This window comes from Oncorhynchus nerka, linkage group LG18 (assembly GCF_034236695.1).
Source record: "Oncorhynchus nerka isolate Pitt River linkage group LG18, Oner_Uvic_2.0, whole genome shotgun sequence".
NCBI lineage: Eukaryota > Metazoa > Chordata > Actinopteri > Salmoniformes > Salmonidae > Oncorhynchus > Oncorhynchus nerka.
The window spans coordinates 37,640,382-37,661,711 of record NC_088413.1 but is presented as its reverse complement, the minus strand read 5'-3'; the positions used below and the strand labels follow the sequence as shown (position 1 = coordinate 37,661,711).

The 21,330-nt window shown below is 42.1% G+C and overlaps 1 protein-coding gene and 1 long non-coding RNA gene across 2 annotated transcripts in view; one reads left to right on the top strand and one right to left on the bottom strand.

Moving 5' to 3' along the window:
- Window positions 1–13,581, bottom strand: part of LOC135561880 (uncharacterized) — a 36,853-nt gene extending 23,272 nt beyond the window's left edge. Inside the window, exon 1 of the long non-coding RNA XR_010459725.1 lies at window positions 3,225–13,581. This is a non-coding gene — a long non-coding RNA (uncharacterized LOC135561880). The remainder of the gene's footprint in view (window positions 1–3,224) is intronic.
- Window positions 1–21,330, top strand: part of LOC115145823 (transmembrane protein 131-like) — a 96,567-nt gene that overhangs the window by 44,757 nt on the left and 30,480 nt on the right. The window contains 5 exon segments of the mRNA XM_029687370.2: window positions 877–1,000; window positions 1,819–1,935; window positions 2,693–2,797; window positions 18,799–18,876; window positions 20,339–20,519. Of these exon segments, the coding sequence (XP_029543230.2) occupies window positions 877–1,000; window positions 1,819–1,935; window positions 2,693–2,797; window positions 18,799–18,876; window positions 20,339–20,519 (605 nt within the window).

The window sequence follows — 21,330 nt, the reverse complement described above, 5'->3', positions numbered from 1 at the left end:
ATTAAACAGGTGCACCTTGTGCTTGGGACAATAAAATATACTCAAAAATGTGCAGCTTTGTCACACAACACAATGCCACAGATGTCTCAAGTTTTGAGAGAAGCGTGCAATTGGCATGCCGACTGCAGGAATGTCCGCCAGAGCTTTTGCCAGATAATTGAATGTTAATTTCTCTACCATAAGCCGCCTCCAATGTCGTTTTAGAGAATTTGGCAGTACGTCCAACCGTACTCACAACCGTAAACCACATGTATGGGCGAGCGGCTAGCTGATGTCGACGTTGGTGACGGGGAGGTTATGGTATGGGCAGGCATAAGCTACAGACAATGAACACAATTAGCATTTTATCGATAGCAATTTAAATGTACAGAGATGCCATGACGAGGTCCATTGTCGTGCCATTCATCCACCGCCATCCCCTCATGTTTAAGCATGATAACGCACGGCTCCATGTCGCAAGAATCTGTACACAATTCTTGGAAGCTAAAATTGTCCCAGTTTTTCCATGGCCGGCATACTCACCAGACATATCAACCATTGAGCATGTTTGGAATGCTCTGGTTCAACGTCTACGAGGCTCTGGATCGATGTGTTCTAGTTCCCGCCAACATCCAGTAACTTCACAGAAGAGGATTGGGACAACATTGCACAGGCCACCATCAACAGCCTGATCAGCTCTATGCAAGGGAGATGTCTCACTGCATGAGGCAAATGGTGGTCACACCAGATACTGACTGGTTTTCTGATCCATGCCCCTTCAAATTGTTGCATGTTGCTTTTATATTTTTGTTCAGTATAGCTTGATGTTTACAATGCCTGGATAGAACAATGAGTGGTGCTTGTTATGTCCATCTCTCTCCATCTCTATCTCTCTAGGCCACTGGGGCTGCCAAGAGCTGAAACCATATACATACACAACCCCAGCCAGGAACTCCCAGTGACATTGCTGTCAATGTTTACATCCAGCAGACATTTTCACATGCCTTCGTTCCACAGAAGGGTGAGTGTGTGTGTGTGTGTGCCCTTCCTTCACTCAGACACCCTCTCCCTCTCTCACTCAACCACACCCACGTTCATCCAACTTCTCCCTACAATCTCTATTTTGCTTCCCTCTCCTCTTTCTCTCTGTTTGTTTCTCTCCCTCGCACTCTCTCTCTCTCTCCTTTTCTCACTCACACTGTTTTTCTCTGCTCTCTCTTCTCTCTACTCCCCCCTCTTTCTCATGTCAGTCCCTTGGGCCACCAGTACAGCTATTTAAACTCTCAAACTGCCATTGAAACCCACAGAATTTCCCTGCTCTGCTTAGAAAGTATACCAAGCACAACTGCATTGCATCACACTCTGACAACAGTGCATGTTACAACATTGCATATCACATTTTCTCCTATCGATTTCACGTTGAAATTAGCTCACGATTCATTCACACAAGGCCTCATTCTCAGCATGATTCTTCAATATGCTGAGCTCTGCGCTCCCAAGTGGGGCAGCGGTCTAAGGCACTGCATCTCAGTGCAAGAGGTGTCACTACAGTCCCTGGTTCGAATCCAGGCTGTATCACATCCGGCTGTGATTGGCAGTCCCATAGGGCGGCACACAATATGCCCAGCGTCGTCCGGGTTTGGCCGGGGTAGGCCGTCATTGTAGATAAGAATTTGTTCATAACTGACTTAAGAACAAATATATATAAAGTGTTGTAAGTTGTGTGCTCACCAGCATACCACTGAGAGTGAAGTCATGTATGAAGTCATGCTAGTATGGACATTGTAACATAGTCGTTGCCTTCGGTGAACCCTGACCCCGTGTCCTGTCTGCTTTCAGGTAATCCCACCCCGAGGGAAAGCCTCATTTAAACTCGTCTTCCTCCCGACAGAGGAGGGCTTCATAGAAAACTCATTATTTATAAACACATCGGCCCATGGGGTGCTCTCTTACCAGGTCAGTAGTCATACGAGCATATGATACTAACACTACCCGTTCTGCTTCACAAACGGCTCCCTATTTAGTGCACTACTTTTCACCAGTGCACACATGACTCTGGTCAAAAGTAGTGCACAATAGACTAGGGTTCTATTTGGGACATATGCCCTGACCCACAACCAGTTTTTTTTTAATACGGTCTAAAAAAGAACATTGTGTGCCCGGTGGAAGTTAGTTTTGCAACAGTTTTGCAACACAGGAAGTAACTGCTATGATGTGATATTTGGCACCCTTGACCCCTGACCTTTTAAATACGCATCAAAGCAGATGGGTGTTAAGAGTGACATAAGCACTATTAATAGTTAATTAAGCATTAGTTCATGGTTCTTGGTAGGGAGATAAGGGTGCCTATGCCTAAATATATAGTGTTTATCAGTGAAAAGGGACAATTTACCCAATCATTAAATTACTTATGTTTCCATTAAATAAGCTATGGGTATTGTGATATTAAGATGATCCACTCTCTAGGGTTGTATACTTCATGGCCTCTATTAGCATAAGCAATATTAGCATGCTACGTTGGATTCATTCACACTCTTTGTTTTGTGATTTAATATTCTGTGGTCTAATCAGTCCCTTTAAAATGGCCAAGTAAACAAAACTCCACTTTTGAATTGCTCTCTCTTCTGACACATTAAATATCTCTCAAGGTAAAATAAGTAATTTTAGTAATTTATATGAACGGTCCCTTTAATAGTGATGTCCTTTCATTCAGGTTTTGGGGTTGGGTGTCCATCGGGGCTCTTTAAAGGGGGTCTATAGGAAGGACAGCGTCCTCATATTCCCCCACATCCAGAGCATCAAGCTGAGCCAAACTCAGGTACGTCCATTCCATTCAACTTGATACACTTTATTTATTTCCCAACAGGCAATTGTTCCTGGACAAGAAAGTCAACAGACAACATGTGGTAACAGGATAGATATGTTTACCTCAACATGTACCATAATGCCACACACATATCAATCAAATGTATTTACAAAGCCCTTTTTACGTCAGCCGATGTCACCAAGTGCTCTACAGAAACCCAGTCTAAAACTCCAAACAGCAAGCAATGCAGATGTAGAAGCACGGTGGCTAGGAAAAACTCCCTAGAAAGGCAGGAACCTAGGAAGAAACCTAGAGAGGAACCAGGCTCTGAGGGGTGGCCAGTCCTCTTCTGGCTGTGCCGGGTGGAGATTATAACAGTACATGGCCAAGATGTTCAAACGTTCATAGATGACCAGCAGGGTCAAATAACAATACTTACAGTGGCTGTAGAGGGTGCAACCGGTCAGCACCTCAGGAGTAAATGTCAGTTGGCTTTTCATAGCCGGTCATTCAGAGTTAGAGACAGCAGATGCGGTAGCACTTCCGGTGAACAGGTTAGGGTTCCATAGCCGCAGGCAGAAGAGTTGAAACTGGAGCAGCAGCATAACCAAGTGGACTGGGGACAGCAAGGAGTCATCAGGTCAGGTAGTTCTGAGGCATGGTCCTAGGGCTCAGGTCCATCGAGAGAAGAGAGAAAAGAGAGAGAGAGAGAGAGAACAATTACATTCGCACAGGACACCGGATAAGACAGGAGAAATACTCCAGATATAACAGACTAACCCTAGCCCTCCGACACATAAACTATTGCAGCATAATTACTGGAGGCTGAGACAGGAGGGGTTGGGAGACACTGTGGCCCTGTCCAACCCACCCACATTGCCAAAGCACAGCCCTCACACCACTAGAGAGATATCGTCAAAGATATGGCGGAGTATAGCCTACGGCGGAGTATAGCCTACGAAGATAATCCCCACGGCACGTACCCAAGGGGGGAGCCAAATCAGTGAAGACCAAATCAGTGAATCAACCCACTCAAGTGACGCACCCCTGCTAGGGACGGCATGGAAGAGCACCAGTAAGCCAGTGACTCAGCTCCCGTAATAGGGTTAGAGGCAGAGAATCCCAGTGGAGAGAGGGGAACCGGCCAGACAGACATCAAGGGCAGTTCGTCGCTGCAGTGCCTTTCCGTTCACCTTCACACACCTGGGCCAGACTACACTCAATCATAGGACCTACTGAAGAGATGAGTCTTCAATAAAGACTCAAAGGTCGAGACCGAGTCTGCGTCTCTCACATGGATAGGCAGACCATTCCATGAAAATGGAGAAGAGGAGAAAGCCCTGCCTCCATCTGTTTGCTTAGAAATTCTAGGGACAGTAAGGAGGCCTGCGTCTTGTGACCGTAGCGTACGTGTAGGTATGTATGGCACAACCAAATCGGATAAATAGGTAGGAGCAAGCCCATGTAAAGCTTTGTAGGTTAGCAGTAAAACCTTGAAATCAGTCCTAGCCTTAACAGGAAGCCAGTGTAGATAGGCTAGCACTGGAGTAATATGATATGGTTCTATTCAAGATTCGAGCAGCCGTGTTTAGCACAAACTGAAGTTTATTTAGTGCTTTATCCGGGTAGCTAGAAAGTAGAGCATTGCAGTCGTCTAATCTAGAAGTGACAAAAGCATGGAGGAATTTTTCTGCATCATTTTTGGACAAAGTTTCAGATTTTTGCAATGTTAAAAAGCTATCCTTGAAACAGTCTTGATATGTTCGTCAAAAGAGAGATCAGGGTCCAGAGTAACGCCAATGTCCTTCACAGTTTTATTTGAGACGACTGTACAACCATCAATATTAATTGTTTGATCCAACAGAAGATATTTTGTTTCTTGGGACCTAGAACAAGCATCTTTGTTTTGTCAGAGTTTAAAAGTACAACATTTGCCGCCATCCACTTCCAAATGTCTGAAACACAGACTTCCAGGGAGGGCAATTTTGGGTCTTCACCATGTTTCATTGAAATGTACAGCTGTGTATCATCCGCATAGCAGTGAAAGTTACATTATGTTTCTGAATGACATCACCAAGAGGTAAAATATATTGTGAAAACAATAGTGGTCTTAAAACAGAACCTTGAGGAACACCGAAATTTACAGTTGATTTCTCAGAGGACAAACCATCCACAGAGACAAACTGATATCTTTCCGACAGATAAGATCTTAACCAGGCCAGAGCTTGTCCATGTAGACCACTTTGTGTTTCCAATCTCTCCAAAATGATGTGGTGATCGATGGTATCAAAAGCAGCACTAAGGTCTAGGAGCACGAGGACAGATGCAGAGCCTTGGTCTGACGCCATTAAAAGGTCATTTACCACCTTCATGAGTGCAGTCTCAGTGCTATGATGGGGTCATAAATCAGACTGAACCGTTTCGTATACATTGTTTGTCTTCAGTAAGGCAGTGAGTTGCTTTTAACAAAAATGTTTTGACAGGAATGGGAGATTCGATATAGGCCAATTTCTTTTTTCTTTTTCCTGGGTCAAGGTTTGGCTTTTTCAAGATAGGCTTTGGTACACATCTGGTGGATAGGGAGCCATTTATTATGTTCAACATAGGAGGGCCAAGCACAGGAAGCAGCTCTTTCAGTAGTTTAGTTGGAATAGGGTCCAGTATGCAGCCATAAGGTTTCATCAGTGTGTCGAGAGATATAGGATTAAAGAATGATAGTGTCTCCCTTAATCCTAGGTCCTGGCAGTGTTGTGCAGACTCAGGACAACTGAGCTTTTGAGAAATACGCAGATTTAAAGAGGTGTCTGTAATTTGCTTTCTAATGATCATGCTCTTTTCGTCAAAGAAGTTCATGAATTTATCACTGCTGAAGTGAAAGCCATCCTCTCTTGGGGAATGGTGCTTTTTAGTTAGCTTTACAACAGTATCAAAATTACATTTTGGATTGTTCTTATTCTCCTCAATTAAGTTGGAAAAATAGGATGATTGCTCAAGAAATGTGGGGTCTTCGTTACTGCATGGTACTGTCTTTCAAAGCTAGTCAGAAGACTTCCAGTTTGGTGTAGCGCCATTTCTGTTCCAATTGCTACAGGGCTCGGGTATTTTCTGTATACCAGGAAGCTAGTTTCTTAGGGTTGCGACTAGAGGTCGACCAATTATGATTTTTCAACGCCGATACCGATTATTGGAGGACCAGTTAAAGCAGATATCGATTAATCTGACGTTTTTTTACATTTTAAATTTATTTTTTAAATTTATTTGTAATAATGACAATTACAACAATACTAAATGAACACTTATTTTAACTTAATATAATACATAAATTAAATCAATTTAGCCTCAAATAAATAATGAAACATGTTCAATTTGGTTTAACCTCTCTAGGGTGTACCACCTGGCCAACATCCAGTGAGATTTCAGAGCGCCAAATTCAGAAATACTCATTATAAAAAATTCAGAAAAGATACAACTATTAAACATAGGTTTAAAGATGAACTTCTTGTGAATCCAACCACGGTGTCAGATTAAAACAATTATTTACGGCAAAAGCATACCTTACAATTATTTGAGAACATAGACCAGCAGACAAATCATTACAAACAGTAACCAGCCAAGTAGAAGAGTTACACAAGTCAGAAATAGACATAAAATGAATCCCTTACCTTTGATGATCTTCATATGTTTGCACTCAGAAGACATTCATTTATTCAATAAATGTTCCTTTTGTTCGATAAAGTCTCTCTTTATATCCGAAAACCTCAGTTTTGTTCGCGTTTTCTTCAGTAATCCACAGGCTCAAACGCAGTCACAACAGGCAGAAAAAAATCCAAATTGTATCCGTAAAGTTCATAGAAACATGTCAAACGATGTTTATATCCACCCTCAGGTTGTTTTTAGCCTAAATGATCTATAATATTTCAACCGGACAATAACGTCGTCAATATAAAAGGTAAACAAGAAAGGCACTCTCTCTGGTTGTGCGCATGAAAAAGCTCTGTGACACGGCAGGGTCCATTCATTCAGACTGCTCTTACCTCCTCATTTTTCAGAATACAAGCCTGAAACAATTTCTAAAGACTGTTGACATCTAGTGGAAGGCATAGGAACTGTAATTTGAGTCCTAAGTCAATGGATACTGTAAATGGCATTGAATAGAAAACTACAACAACAACAAAAAAATCCTACTTCCTGAATGGATTTTTCTCAGGTTTTCGCCTGCCAAATAAATTCTGTTATACTCACAGACATTATGTTAACAGTTTTGGAAACTTTAAAGTATTTTCTATCCAAATCTAATTATATGCATTTCCTATCTTCTGGGCCCGAGTGGAAGGCCGTTTAATTTGGGCATGCTTTTCATCCAAAATTCCAAATGCTGCCCCCTACCCTAGAGACGTTAAATAAGGCAAAAACAAAGTGTTGGAGAAGAAAGTAAAAGTGCAATATGTGCCATGTAAGAAAGCTAACATTTAAGTTCTTTGCTCAGAACAGAACATATGAAAGCTGGTGGTTCCTTTTAACATGAGACTTCAATATTCCCAGGTAAGAAGTTTTAGGTTGTAGTTATTATAGGAATTATAGGACTATTTCTCTCTATACGATTTGTATTTCATATACCTTTGACTATTGGATGTTCTTATAGGCACTTTAGTATTGCCAGTGTAACAGTATAGCTTTTGTACCTCTCCTCGCTCCTACCTGGGCTCGAACCAGGAACACATCGACAACAGCCACCCTCGAAACAGCGTTACCCATTGCTCCACAAAAGCCGCGGCCCTTGCAGAGCAAGGGGAACAACACCTCCAAGTCTGAGAGCGAGTGACGTTTGAAACAATATTAGCGCGCACCCCGCTAACTAGCTAGCCATTTTACATCGGTTACACCAGCCTAATCTCGGGAGTTGATAGGCTTGAAGTCATAATCAGCGCAATGCTTGAAGCATTGCGAAGAGCTGCTGGCAAAATGCATGAAAGTGCTGTTTGAATGAATGCTTACGAGCCTGCTGCTGCCTACCACCTCAGTTAGACTGCTCCATCAAATATCAAATCATAGACTTAATTATAACATAATAACACACAGAAATACGAGCCTTAGGTCATTAATATGGTCGAATACGGAAACTATCATCTCGAAAACAAAACGTTTATTCTTTCAGTGAAATACGGAACTGTTTCGTATTTTATCTAACGGGTGGCATCTGTAAGTCTAAATCCTTCCTGTTACATTGCATGATCTTCAATGTTATGTCATAATTACATAAAATTCTGGCAAATTAGTTCGCAACGAGCCAGGCGGCCCAAACTGTTGCATATACCCTGACTCTGCGTGCAATGAACACAAGAGAAGTGACACAATTTCAACTGGTTAATATTGCCTGCTAACCTGGATTTCTTTTAGGTAAATATGCAGGTTTATAAATATATACTTATGTGTATTGATTTTAAGAGAGGCATTGATGTTTATGGCAAGGTACAGTCGTGCAACGATCGATTGAGCTTTTTTCGCAAATGCGCTTTTGTTTCATCATCCCCCGTTTGGCGAAGTTGGCTGTCTTTGTTAGGAATAAATAGTCTTCACACAGTTCGCAACGAGCCAGGCGGCCCAAACTGCTGCATATATCCTGACTCTGTTGCGTTAGAAGTGACACATTTTCCCTAGTTAAAAGAAATTCATGTTAGCAGGTTTAAATATGCAGGTTTAAAAATATATACTTGTGTATTGATTTTAAGAAAGGCATTGATGTTTATGGTTAGGTACACGTTGGAGCAACGACAGTCCTTTTTCGCAAATGCGCACCGCATCGATTATATGCAACGCAGGACACGCTAGATGAACTAGTAATATCATCAACCATGTGTAGTTAAGTAGTGATTATGATTGATTGATTGTTTTTTATAAGATAAGTTTAATTCTAGCTAGCAACTTACCTTGGCTTCTTTCTGCATTCGCGTAACAGGCAGGCTCCTCGTGGAGTGCAATGTAAAGCAGGTGGTTAGAGCGTTGGACTAGTTAACCGTAAGGTTGCAAGATTGAATCCCTGAGCTGACAAGGTAAATATCTGTCGTTCTGCCCCTGAACAAGGCAGTTAACCCACCGTTCCTAGGCCGTAATTAAAAATAAGAATGTGTTCTTAACTGACTTGCCTAATTAAATAAAGTTGTAAAAAATAATAATAATACTAATAATAAATCGGCCAAATCGGAGTCCAAAAATACCGATTTCCGATTGTTCTGAAAACTTGAAATCGACCCTAATTAATTGGCCATTCCGATTAATCGGTCAACCTCTAGTTACGACTGCATCTAGGGTATTACGCAAGGTTAAATTTAGTTCCTCAGTTAGGTGGTTAAACGACTGTTGTACTCTGACGTCTTTGGGTAGGTAGAGGGAGTCTATAAGGGCATCTAGGAATCGTTGGGTTGTCCAAGAATATATAGCACATCTTTTGTTGAGCCTCGGTTGGGGTCTGAGCAGATCATTTGTTGTGATTGCAAACATAATAAAATGGTGGTCCGATAGTCCAGGATTATGAGGAAAAACATTAAAATACACAATATTTATTCCATGTGACAAAACTAGGTCCAGAGTATGACTGTTGCAGTGAGTAGGTCCGGAGACATGTTGGACAAAACCCACTGAGTCGATGATGGCTCCGAAAGCCTTTTGGAGTGGGTCTGTGGACTTTTCCATGTCAATATTAAAGTCACCAAAAATTAGAATCTGCCATGACTACAAGGTCCGATAGGAATTCAGGGAACTCAGTGAAAAAAGTGATTGAGTAGGCTGCATTGATTTCATGACTAGAAGCTCAAAAGGCAACAGTCATCATTTTTTTTGTAAATTAAAATTTGGTATCGTAAATGTTAGCAACACCTCCGCCTTTGCAGGATGTACGGGGGATATAGTCACTAGTGTAACCAGAAGGAGAGGCCTCATTTAACAGAGTAAATTCATCAGGCTTAAGCCGTGTTTCAGTCAGGCAAATCACATCAAGATTATGATTAGTGATTAGTTCATTGACTATAACTGCCTTGAAAGTGAGAGATCTAACATTAACGTGGCTTGCGAAAGTACTCACCCCCCTTGGCATTTTTCCTATTTTGTTGCCTTACAATCTGGAGTTAAAATAGATTTTTTGGGGGGGTGGGTTGTATCATTTGATTTACACAACATAACAAAATATTTTTTATTGTGAAACAAACAAGAAATAACACAAAAAAACAGAACTTGAACGTGCATAACTATTCACCCCCCAAGTCAATCCTTTTAAAGCCACCTTTTGCAGTAATTACAGCTTGGGGAATGTCTCTATAAGTGTTACACATCTAGCCACTGGAATTTTTGTCCATTCTTCAAGGCAAAAACGCTCCAGCTCCTTCAAGTTGGATGGGTTCCGCTGGTGTACAGCCATCTTTAAGTCATACCACAGATTCTCAATTGGATTGAGGTTTGACTAGGCCATTCCAAGACATTTAAATGTTTCCCCTTAACTTCTTGGAGACAGGGGGGCAGTATTGAGTAGCTTGGATGAATAAGGTGTCCAGAGTAAACTGCCTGCTACTCTGTCCCAGATGCTAATATATGCATATTATTAGTAGTATTGTAGTATCGTAAAACTGTTTGAATGATGTCTGTGAGTATAACAGAACTCTTATGGCAGGCGAAAACCTGAGAAAAATCCAACCAGTAAGTGGGAAATCTGAGGTTTGTAGTTTTTACAACTCTTTGCCATTCCAATATACAGTATAAATGGGTCATATTGCACTTCCTAAGGCTTCCACTAGATGTCAACAGTCTTTAGAACTTTGTTTGAGGCTTCTACTATAAAGGGGGCTGAATGAGAGGGGATTGAGCCAGGTGTCTGGCAGAGTGCCACAGGCTCGTGACGCGCGGTCACGAGAGAGTTAGCTCTTGTTCCATTGCTTTTCTACAGACATAGAAATTCTCCTTTTGGAACATTATTGAAGATTTATGATAAAAACATCCTAAAGATTGATTCTATACTTAGTTTGATATGTTCCTATGACCTGTGATATAACTTTTTGAACTTTTCGTCCGAAGTTCGACTGGACCTGCACGCTCGTTTGGATTTGTTTACCAAACGCCCTAACAAAAGAAGCTATTTGGACATAAATTATGAACTTTATCAAACAAATCAAACATTTATTGTGGAACTGGGATTCCTGGGAGTACATTCTGATGAAGATCATCAAAGGTAAGTGAATATTTATAATGCTATTTCTGGCTAATGTTGACTACACAATATGGCGGATATCTTTTTGGCTGCTTTGTTGTCTGAACGCTGTACTCAGATTATTGCATGGTTTGCTTTTTCCGTAAAGTTCTTTTGAAATCTGACACAGGGGTTGCATTAAGGAGATGTACCTCTCTAATTCATGTATAACACTTGTATTTTCATCAACATTTATGATGAGTATTTCTGTAAATTGATGTGGCTCTCTGTAAAATCACTGCATGTTTTAGAACTACTGAACGTAACGTGCCAATGTAAAATTAGATTTTTTAAATATAAATATGCACTTTATCGAACAAAACATGCACGTATTGTGTAACATGAAGTCCTATGAGTGTCATCTGATGAAGATCATCAAAGGTTAGTGATTGATTTTATCTCTTTGTGCTTTTTGTGACTCCTCTCTTTGGCTGGAAAAATGGCTGTTTTTCTGTGAGTTGGTGGTGCCCTAACAAAATCGTTTGTGGTGCTTTCGCTGTACAGCCTTTTTGAAATCAGACACTATGGCCGGATTAACGAGAATTTTATCTTTAAAATGGTGTAAAATACTTGCATGCTTGAGGAATTTTAATTATGAGATTTTTGTTGTTTTGAATTTGGCGCCCTGCACTTTCACTGGCTGTTGGCGAGGTGGGACGCTACCTTTCCACATATCCCAGAGAGGTTAAACCAATTGAGTGTTGATTTAGCACTATGCTTAGGGTCATTGTCCTGCTGGAAGGTGAACCTCCATCCCAGTCTCAAACCTCTGGAAGACTGAAACAGGTTTCCCTCAAGAATTTCCCTGTATTTAGCCCCATCCATCATTCCTTAAATTCTGACCAGTTTCCCAGTCCCTGCCGATAAAAAACATCTCCATAGCATGATGCTGCCGTCACCACTATGCTTCACTGTGGATGGTGTTCTCGGGGTGATGAGAGGTGTTGGTTTGCGCCAGACATAGTGTTTTCCTTAATGGGCAAAAAGCTCAATTTTAGTCTCATCTGACCAGAGTACCTTCTTCCATATGTTTGGGGAGACTTCCACATGCCTTTTGCTGAACACAAAACGTGTTTGCTTATTTCTTTCTTTAAGCAATGACTTTTTTCTGGCCACTCTTCCGTAAAGCTCAGCTCTGTGAAGTGTACGGCTTAAAGTGTTCTTATGGACAGATACTCCAATCTCCGCTGTGGAGCTTTGCAGCTCCTTTAGGGTTATCTTTGGTCTCTTTTTTGCCTCTGATTAATGCCCTCCTTGCCTGGTCTGTGAGTTTTGGTGGGCGGCCCTCTCTTGGCAGGTTTGTTGTGGTGCCATATTCTTTACATTTTTTAATAATGGATTTAATGGTGCGCCGTTGGGTGTTCAAAGTTTCAGATATTTTTTTATAACCCAACCCTGATCTGTACTTCTCCACAACTTTGTCCCTGACCTGTTTGGAGAGCTCCTTGGTCTTCATGGTGCCGCTTGCTTGGTGGTGCCCCTTGCTTAGTGGTGTTGCAGACATTTTTGCCTTTCAGAACAGTTGTTTATATACTGAGATCATGTGACTCTTAGATTACACACAAGTGGACTTTATTTAACTAATTATGTGACTTCTGAAGGTAATTGGTTGCACCAGATCTTCTTTAGGGGCTTCATAGCATAGGGGGTGAATACATATGCACGCACCACTTTTTTTCCATTCGCTTTAAAAATATATATTTTTTAACAAGTTATTTTTTTAAATTTCACTTCACCAATTTGGACTTTTTTGTGTATGTCCATTACATGTAATCCCCCCAAAAATCAATTTAAATTACAGGTTGTAATGCAACAAAATAGGAAAAACGCCAAGGGGGATGAATACTTTTGTAAGGCACTGTAAGTAGCCCTATTTTGAGATGTGAGATATCACAATCTCTTTCAATAATGACAGGAATGGAGGTCTTTATTCCAGTGAGATTGTTAAGGCGAACACCGCCATGTTTAGGTTTGCCCAACCTAGATCGAGGCACAGACACGGTCTCAGTGGAGATAGCTGAGCTGACTACACAGACTGTGCTATGCTAGTGGCAGACTCCACGAAACTGGCAGGCTGGCTAACAGCCCGCTGCCGGGCCTGCACCCTATCTCATTGAGGAGCTAGAGGAGTTAGAGCCCTGTCTATGTTCATGGATAAGATCGACAGGGCTCTAACTCCTCTAGCTCCACAATGAGCATTCCAGGCTCACATCATACCTACAAACAAACACATTTACCACAACATACACCGGTTGTTGTATTGTGTCTGACATCTGATAGCCATCAGCAGCTGACTTCCCCTATTTGCCAGTCCTGACACAGAGATAACCCAACACATAAAGAGACACACACACACACACACACATACACACACGAACAAACCAGAGGCATAAACACACATTTACATGAGAGGCGTACGTACGTACACAAGGTATATACACATTCATGCATGCGCACACATGATCAATCACTTTTATATTTGTGTATACAGAATCACACACTTGTGTCTAAACAAACACACACACACACAAGGAGCATGCAAATAGTCACATCACACACGTACTCTCACCCACTTTTAAAAACATCAAGGGAAGGAGTGAAAGCGGCACGAGGCTTCTTCGGAGGAACGTTACCCACGGCAACAGGAAGCGGGTTGCAGTTTCAAAATGTCAGCCTGGCTGGCGTTCCCACAATCACTCAGACTGGCTTCTAGTTGTTTTTTTTGGGGGGGGAGATGGTCGTTGTTATTTCACAGTATGGTTTACTTATATACTCAACCACTTATTTTGAACACACTTCTTCTGTTACAGCTATGAAAGCACTATATGGCGTGCAAAACTAAAGTTTTACAAGACAACATATGGGCTGCGTTTTAAATAAATGGCACCCTATTGCCTATATAGTGCAGAACTTTTGACCAGTGCACTATATAGAAAATAGGGTTTTGGTGAAGAAGTGCACTATAAATGGAATAGGGTGCCATCTGGGACACAACCATTGTTTCTTCACTGATCTGGATATACTTTTATGAGAGGTTTCGTTATTATTAGACAGGTGTTGTGAGAGTAAAGTTGTTCCTGTATGGTGTTTGTGGTTTGTGTCTCTGTAACATGGCCTGTTGAGCTGCTGAACACATAAACAGGTTTAGATATAGACCGAGCTTGAGCAGACAGATTCAAATTTAGTTCCCCCTTCTCTTTATTTCTTTACTCTCTGTCACTTTATTTCTCTCTCTTTCTTTCTCTTTCTTTCTCTCTGTGGCTCTCTTTAGTGGAGAGGTTGAAATTGTCTCTCTCACTCTCTTTTTGTCTCCATCCCCCCCCCCTCTCTCTGACCAAGTCATTGGATGAGGTAACTGTTATTTCTACTGTGTGTAGCTTTGAGCTCACCACCACTTTTGATATTAAATAATGCACTATGCACCAATCCAAATACACTGTCATGTATAAATACTGTTACCGAAGTCGAAGGTCTTGACTGGTGAATACTTGTGTTATAATAGTGTAAAAGAGATCTGCCTTGTAGTTGGGATAACCTACAGGTCATGTTAATAAATCAATTAATCAGTTTTGAATTTATAAAAGCCTTTTTACATCAACAGTTCACAAAGAACAACCCTGTCCAGAACCACAAAGGTCATAGGGTTCAATGACTGAGATGGCAAATATGCTGTTCATGTACAGTTGAAGTCGGAAGTTTACATACACTTTGGTTGGAGTCATTAAAACTTGTTTTTCAACCACTCCACAAATTTCTTCTTAACAAACTATAGTTTTGGCAAGTCGGTTAGGACATCTACTTTGTGCATGACACAAGTCATTTTTCCGACAATGGTTTACAGACAGATTATTTCACTTATAATTCACTGTATCATCACAATTCCAGTGGGTCAGAAGTTTACATACACTAAGTTGACTACCTTTAAACAGCTTGGAAAATTCCAGAAAATTATGTCATGACTTTAGAAGTTTCTGATAGGCTAATTGACATCATTTGAGTCAATTGGAGGTGTACCTGTGGATTTATTTCAAACTCAGTGCCTCTTTGCTTGACATCATGGGAAAATCAAAAGAAATTAGCCAAGACCTCAGAAATGTTTTTGTAGAACTCCACAAGTCTGGTTCACCCTTGGGAGCAATTTCCAAACACCTGAAGATACCACGTTCGTCTGTACAAACAATAGTACGCAAGTACAAACACCATGGGACCACGCAGATGTCATACCGCTCAGGAAGGAGACGCGTCTCCTAGAGATGAACGTACTTTGTTGCAAAAAGTGCAAATCAATCCCAGAACAACAGCAGCGACCTTGTGAAGATGCTGGAGGAAAAAGATTACGGTTTGCAAGTGCAGATGGGGACAAATATCGTACTTTTTGGAGAAATGTCCTCTGGTCTGATGAAATAAAAATGTTACTGTTTGGCCATAATGACCATCGTTATGTTTGGAGGAAAAATGGGGAGGCTTGCAAGCCAAAGAAACCATCCCAACCATGAAGCACGGGGGTGGCAGCATCATGTTGTGGGGGTGCTTTGCTGCAGGAGGGACTAATGCACTTCACAAAACAAATGGCATCATGAGGTTGTAAAATTACGTGGATATATTGAAGCAACATCTCAAGACATCAGTCAGGAAGTTAAAGCTTTGCCGCAAATGGATTTTCCAAATGGACAATGACCCCAAGCAGACTTCCAAAGTTGTGGCAAAATGGCTTAAGGACAACAACGTCAAGGTATTGGAGTGACCATCATTATGCCCTGACCTCAATCTATTTGAGGGCAGACCTGAAAATGCGTGTGCGAGCAAGGAGGCCTACAAACCTGACTTAGTTACAGGAATGGGCCAAAATGCACCCAACTTATTGTGGGAAGCTTGTGGAAGGCTACCTGAAACGTTTGACCCAACATAAACAATTTAATGGCAATGCTACTAAAAACGAATTGAATGTTTGTAAACTTCTGATCCACTGAGAATGTGAAAAAATAAATAAAAGCTGAAATAAGTCATTCTCTCTACTATTATCCTGACATTTCACATTCTTAAAATAAAGTGGTGATCCTAACTGACCTAAGACGGTGAACTTTTACTAGGATTAAATGTCAGGAATTGTGGAAAAACTGAGATTAAATGTATTTGGCTGAGGTGTATGTAAACTTCTGACTTCAATTGTATGTTACCAATGTTTTGCTTAATATAACCTCACATAATTAGTTTGTTATTTATGCTACACATGCCTGTATTTATTTCTTCACTAGTCAAATCAAATGTATTTATATAGCCCTTCTTACATCAGCTGATATCTCATAGTGCTGTACAGAAACCCAGCCTAAAACCCCAAACAGCAAGTAATGCAGGTGTAGAAGCGCGGTGGCTAGGAAAAACTCCCTAGAAAGACCAAAACCTAGGAAGAAACCTAGAGAGGAACCAGGCTATGAGGGGTGGCCAGTCCTCTTCTGGCTCTGCCGGGTGGAGATTATAACAGAACATGGCCAAGATGTTCAAATGTTTATAAATGACCAGCATGGTCAAATAATAATAATCACAGTAGTTGTTGAGGTGCAACAAGTCAGCACCTCAGGAGTAAATGTCAGTTGGCTTTTCATACCGCTCCTGCTGTCTCTAGAGAGTTGAAAACAGCAGGTCTGGGACAGGTAGCACGTCCGGTGAACAGGTCAGGGTTCCATAGCCACAGGCAGAACTGGAGCAGCAGCACGGCCAGGTGGACTGCAAGGAGTCATCACGGAGTCATCATGCCAGGTAGTCCTGAAGCATGGTCCTAGGGCTCAGGTCCTCAGAGAGAGAAGGGGGGGAATACTTAAATTCACACAGGACACCGGATAAGACAGGAGAAGTACTCCAGATATAAGACTGACCCTAGCCCCCCGACACAAACTACTGCAGCATAAATACTGGAGGCTGAGACAGGAGGGGTCAGGAGACACTGTTGCCCCATCCGATGATACCCCTGGACAGGGCCAAACAGGCAGGATATACCCCACCCACTTTGCCAAAGCACAGCCCCCACACCACTAGAGGAATATCTTCAACCACCAATTTACGATCCTGAGAGAAGGCCAAGTATAGCCCACAAAGATCTCCGCCACGGCACAACCCAAGGGGGGGTGCCAACCCAGACAGGAAGATCACGTCAGTAACTCAACCCACTCATGTGACGCACCCCTCCTAGGGACGGCATGGAAGAGCACCAGTAAGCCAGTGACTCAGCCCCTGTAATAGGTTTAGAGGCAGAGAATCCCAGTGGAGAGAGGGGAACAGGCCAGGCAGAGACAGCAAGGGCGGTTCGTTGCTCCAGAGCCTTTCCGTTCACCTTCACACTCCTGGGCCAGACTACACTCAATTATATGACCCACTGAAGAGATGAGTCTTCAGTAAAGACTTAAAGGTTGAGACCGAGTCTGCGTCTCTCACATGGGTAGGCAGACCATTCCATAAAAATTGAGCTCTATAGGAGAAAGCCCTGCCTCTATCTTTTTGCTTAGAAATTCTAGGGACAATTAGGTGGCCTGCGTCTTGTGACCGTAGCGCACGTGTAGGTATGTATGGCAGGACCAAATCGGAAAGATGGGTAGGAGCAAGCCCATGTAATGCTTTGTAGGTTAGAAGTAAAACATTGAAATCAGCCATTGCCTTGACAAGAAGCCAGTGTAGGGAGGCTAGCACTGGAGTAATATGATCAAATTTTTGGGTTCTAGTCAGGATTCAAGCAGCCATATTTAGAACTAACTGAAGTTTATTTAGTGCTTTATCCGGGTAGCTGGAAAGTAGAGAATTGCAGTAGTCTAACCTAGAAGTAACAAAAGCATGGCTAAATTTTTCTGCATCATTTTTGGACAGAAAGTTTCTGATTTTTGCAATGTTACGTAGATGGATAAAAGCTGTCCTTGAAACAGTCTTAATATGTTTGTCAAAAATGAGATCAGGGTCCAGAGTAACGCCGAGGTCCTTCCCAGTTTTATTTGAGACGACTGTACAACCATCAAGATTAATTTTTCAGATTCAACAGAAGATCTCTTTGTTTCTTGGGACCTAGATCAAGCATCCCTGTTTTGTCTGAGTTTAAAAGTAGAACGTTTGCAGCCATCCATTTCCAAATGTCTGAAACACAGGCTTCTAGCGAGGGCAATTTTGGGGCTTCACCATGTTTCATTGAAATGTATAGCTGTGTGTTATCCACATAGCAGTGAAAGTTAACATTTCGTTTTCGAATGACATGCCCAAGAGGTAAAATATATAGTGAAAACTATAGTGGTCCTAAAATGGAACCTTGAGGAACACTGACATTTATAGTTGATTTGTCGGAGGACAAACCATTCACATAGACAAACTTATAGCTTTCTGACAGATAATATCTAAACCAGGCCAGAACTTGCCCTTGTAGACCAATTTGGGTTTCCAATCTCTCCAAAAGATTGTGGTGATCGATGGTATCAAAAGCAGCACTAAGGTCTAGGAGCACGAGGACAGATGCAGAGCCTCGGTCTGACGCCATTAAAAGGTCATTTACCACCTTCACAAGTGCAGTCTCAGTGCTATAATGGTATTTATAAATCCTGTTAGACTTTAATCTAAAAGAGTGGTGGATGTAATTTTGTTATTTTATCTGGATTAATTCAACTGTTTTTAATTTGTTTAGTCTAATCAACATGACTTTTCAAGCTATTTGTCTCATCAAAGAGCATTGGGATGAAGGCTGATTTATCAACCTCTGGATTGTATGTTTCTGCCATTGGATCTTTGTTCTCTGTTTTTGCTCTTCCAGGAAGATTCTTCCAACATCACTATCCTGGGGCTACTGCTGGAGTGCAGTTTACCCAAGAGCATATACAGCCAGCCGCAGGTACTGGGCATCTCATCACTTTTTTAAACCGCCCCCTTTTCACTACAATTTCATCAATATGTAAATTGTTTATCATTTTTAACAGACTAAAATATACTTTACATTAGTTTTAAAAAATGTACACGAGATAAAAATATAAACAATGCTAAACTAAACAGATATGCATGTGTATGACCACTTTATATTTTCAAGACAACCTATTTGCGTTTTATTAAAGGGAAAAACATTTCAATGACAAAGTCCTTATTCCATGCTAACTGTAAGAATAACTTTTCATAGCACTTATGGCCCTATACTATTTATTTAATTCTTTTTTTCAACTATTGTCAACATGAGTGCTGAATACTCCTTAATTAACTGTGTGTACTCACTATCGTGTTGGCTTCACGGTAATCACAAGGGTTATTCTCCTGTAGTCAGTTATAAGACCTATGTTACGTGAATTGTGGCTGTAAAGTTTACTGCAGAATCATTGCTCGTGATGAAATTGTTTGAAAGGTTGTGTACGGGACGTCTATTGAGTGAGCTGCAGTGTTATGATATCTGACTGCAGTCTGGTTCCTCAAGAAGCCCCAAGGACAGTGAAACCACTTTCTAGGCGCATAATTGCTTTCTCACAAGTCCGTTAATTGGCCGGGAGCTTCCCTAAACACAGGTGGCGCAATCACCGCCATGGTGCAAGCCCCACCCACCACTCTATCTCCCAAACCTAACCCAACTTTGTTTTGTTTGTTTGTTCATAATGACTTGTGAATACTACTAGTATGGTATAGCCTGGTCCCAGATCTGTTTGTGAAGTATAGCCAACTTCTATGGTCAGGGGGGATAAGTACTAATATGGCTTCTTCAGGAAGTGTGTGTATCTGTTGTATTCACAGGGGCTTGGTGTTTGTTATTTTAGGCCGAGGCCCTGTCTGGGGTCTAGCCAGGGATAGCGAGCTGTCTGTTTCTTAAGTCCAGGCCTGAGTCACTCCTCCTCCTAAGATGACAAGATGGTTTGCGCTGGTTTGCGCTGAGCTTTGCACACCTCAGATGCTGGTCTTGTCAGCTTAAGGCAGCGTTTGTGGGTTAGGTACAGTACAGAGGGACTGGAGAGAAGCAGGTTGATGCCCATAGTTTTACCTCTAGCTGGCTGTGTGTGTGTGTGTGTGTGTGTGTGTGTGTGTGTGTGTGTGTGTGTGTGTGTGTGTGTGCGTGTGTGCGTGTGTACAAGCATGCACCCACACTCTTAGTATTCTCCCACTCTTCATCGCTTCCTCTTTTCCTTTTCTTACACAATTTGACTCATTTGTCTCTCACCCTGTCCCCCTCTCTTGCCCCCCAATCTCTCTCCACATTCCACTGATCGCTCCTTCTACATGCCTCTTCATTCTCTCTTTGCTCTATTCAACCAACCCCCTCCCCCTTTCTCCCTCCTTGCTCCCTCTGCATAACTGGTATGCCTTTCCTGCCGTATCCCCAGGGGTTGTGCTTCCAGAGTGTTGAGGACAACGCGGCCAGGGTGGAGCAGGGACTCAACCTCCAGATCAGGCTGTCGGAGCACACAGAACGTCCTGCTGACATGGACAAGCTCAAGCCCTACGTCATCGAGCACATCCTGGTCCTGTTGGTTGCCCCAGCGACGCGCTGCTGCTCCGCCAACGGTGGGTGTCGGGGGCTAGGGGACTAGTCTTTGGGGGTGGAGGTGGGGTAAGGCATGAGAGCTATAGGAATAACTTCAAATATTTTCGGATGTTGGTAGGTTTCAATAGAGAATGTTGGTGTTCTGCTGGTTTAGGGACCTCTGCACCCCGCCTAAAGAAAAATCTGAGAGAAACACTGATTAGGATTTGGGAGCCTTACCACTTACCATTGAGCATATTTTTTGTATTGTATTGAACCTTTATTTAACTAGGCAAGTCAGTTAAAAACACATTTGTATTTAAAATGATGGCCTACACTGGCCAAACCCGGACGTCGCTGGGCCAATTGTGAGCCGCCCTATGGGACTCCCAATCACGGCCGGTTGTGATACAGCCTGGATTCGAACCATAGTGTCTATAGTGACGCCTCAAGCACTGAGATGCAGTGTCACCTAGTCAGCTGTACAACTGAATGCATTCAACTGAAATGTGTTTTCCGCATTTAACCCAACCCCTCTGAATTCTAGAGGTGCGTGCGGGGGGCTGCCATAATCGATATCCACATTTTTGGCACCCAGGGAACAGTGGGTTAACTGCTTGCTCAGGTGCAAAACGACTGATTTTTACCATGTCAGCTTGGGGATTCGATCCAGCAACCTTTCGGTTACTGGCCCAACACTCTAACCACTAGGCTACCTGCGCTACTCGGGAGCCAAGCTAGTTGTAGAATCAAACAAATTCTCATCTTAACCATTAAAGGGGAAACCGCAAAACTGATCTTAGATCAGCAGTGCGAGTTCGTCCTGTATCCTCATCACCATCAAACCCCATA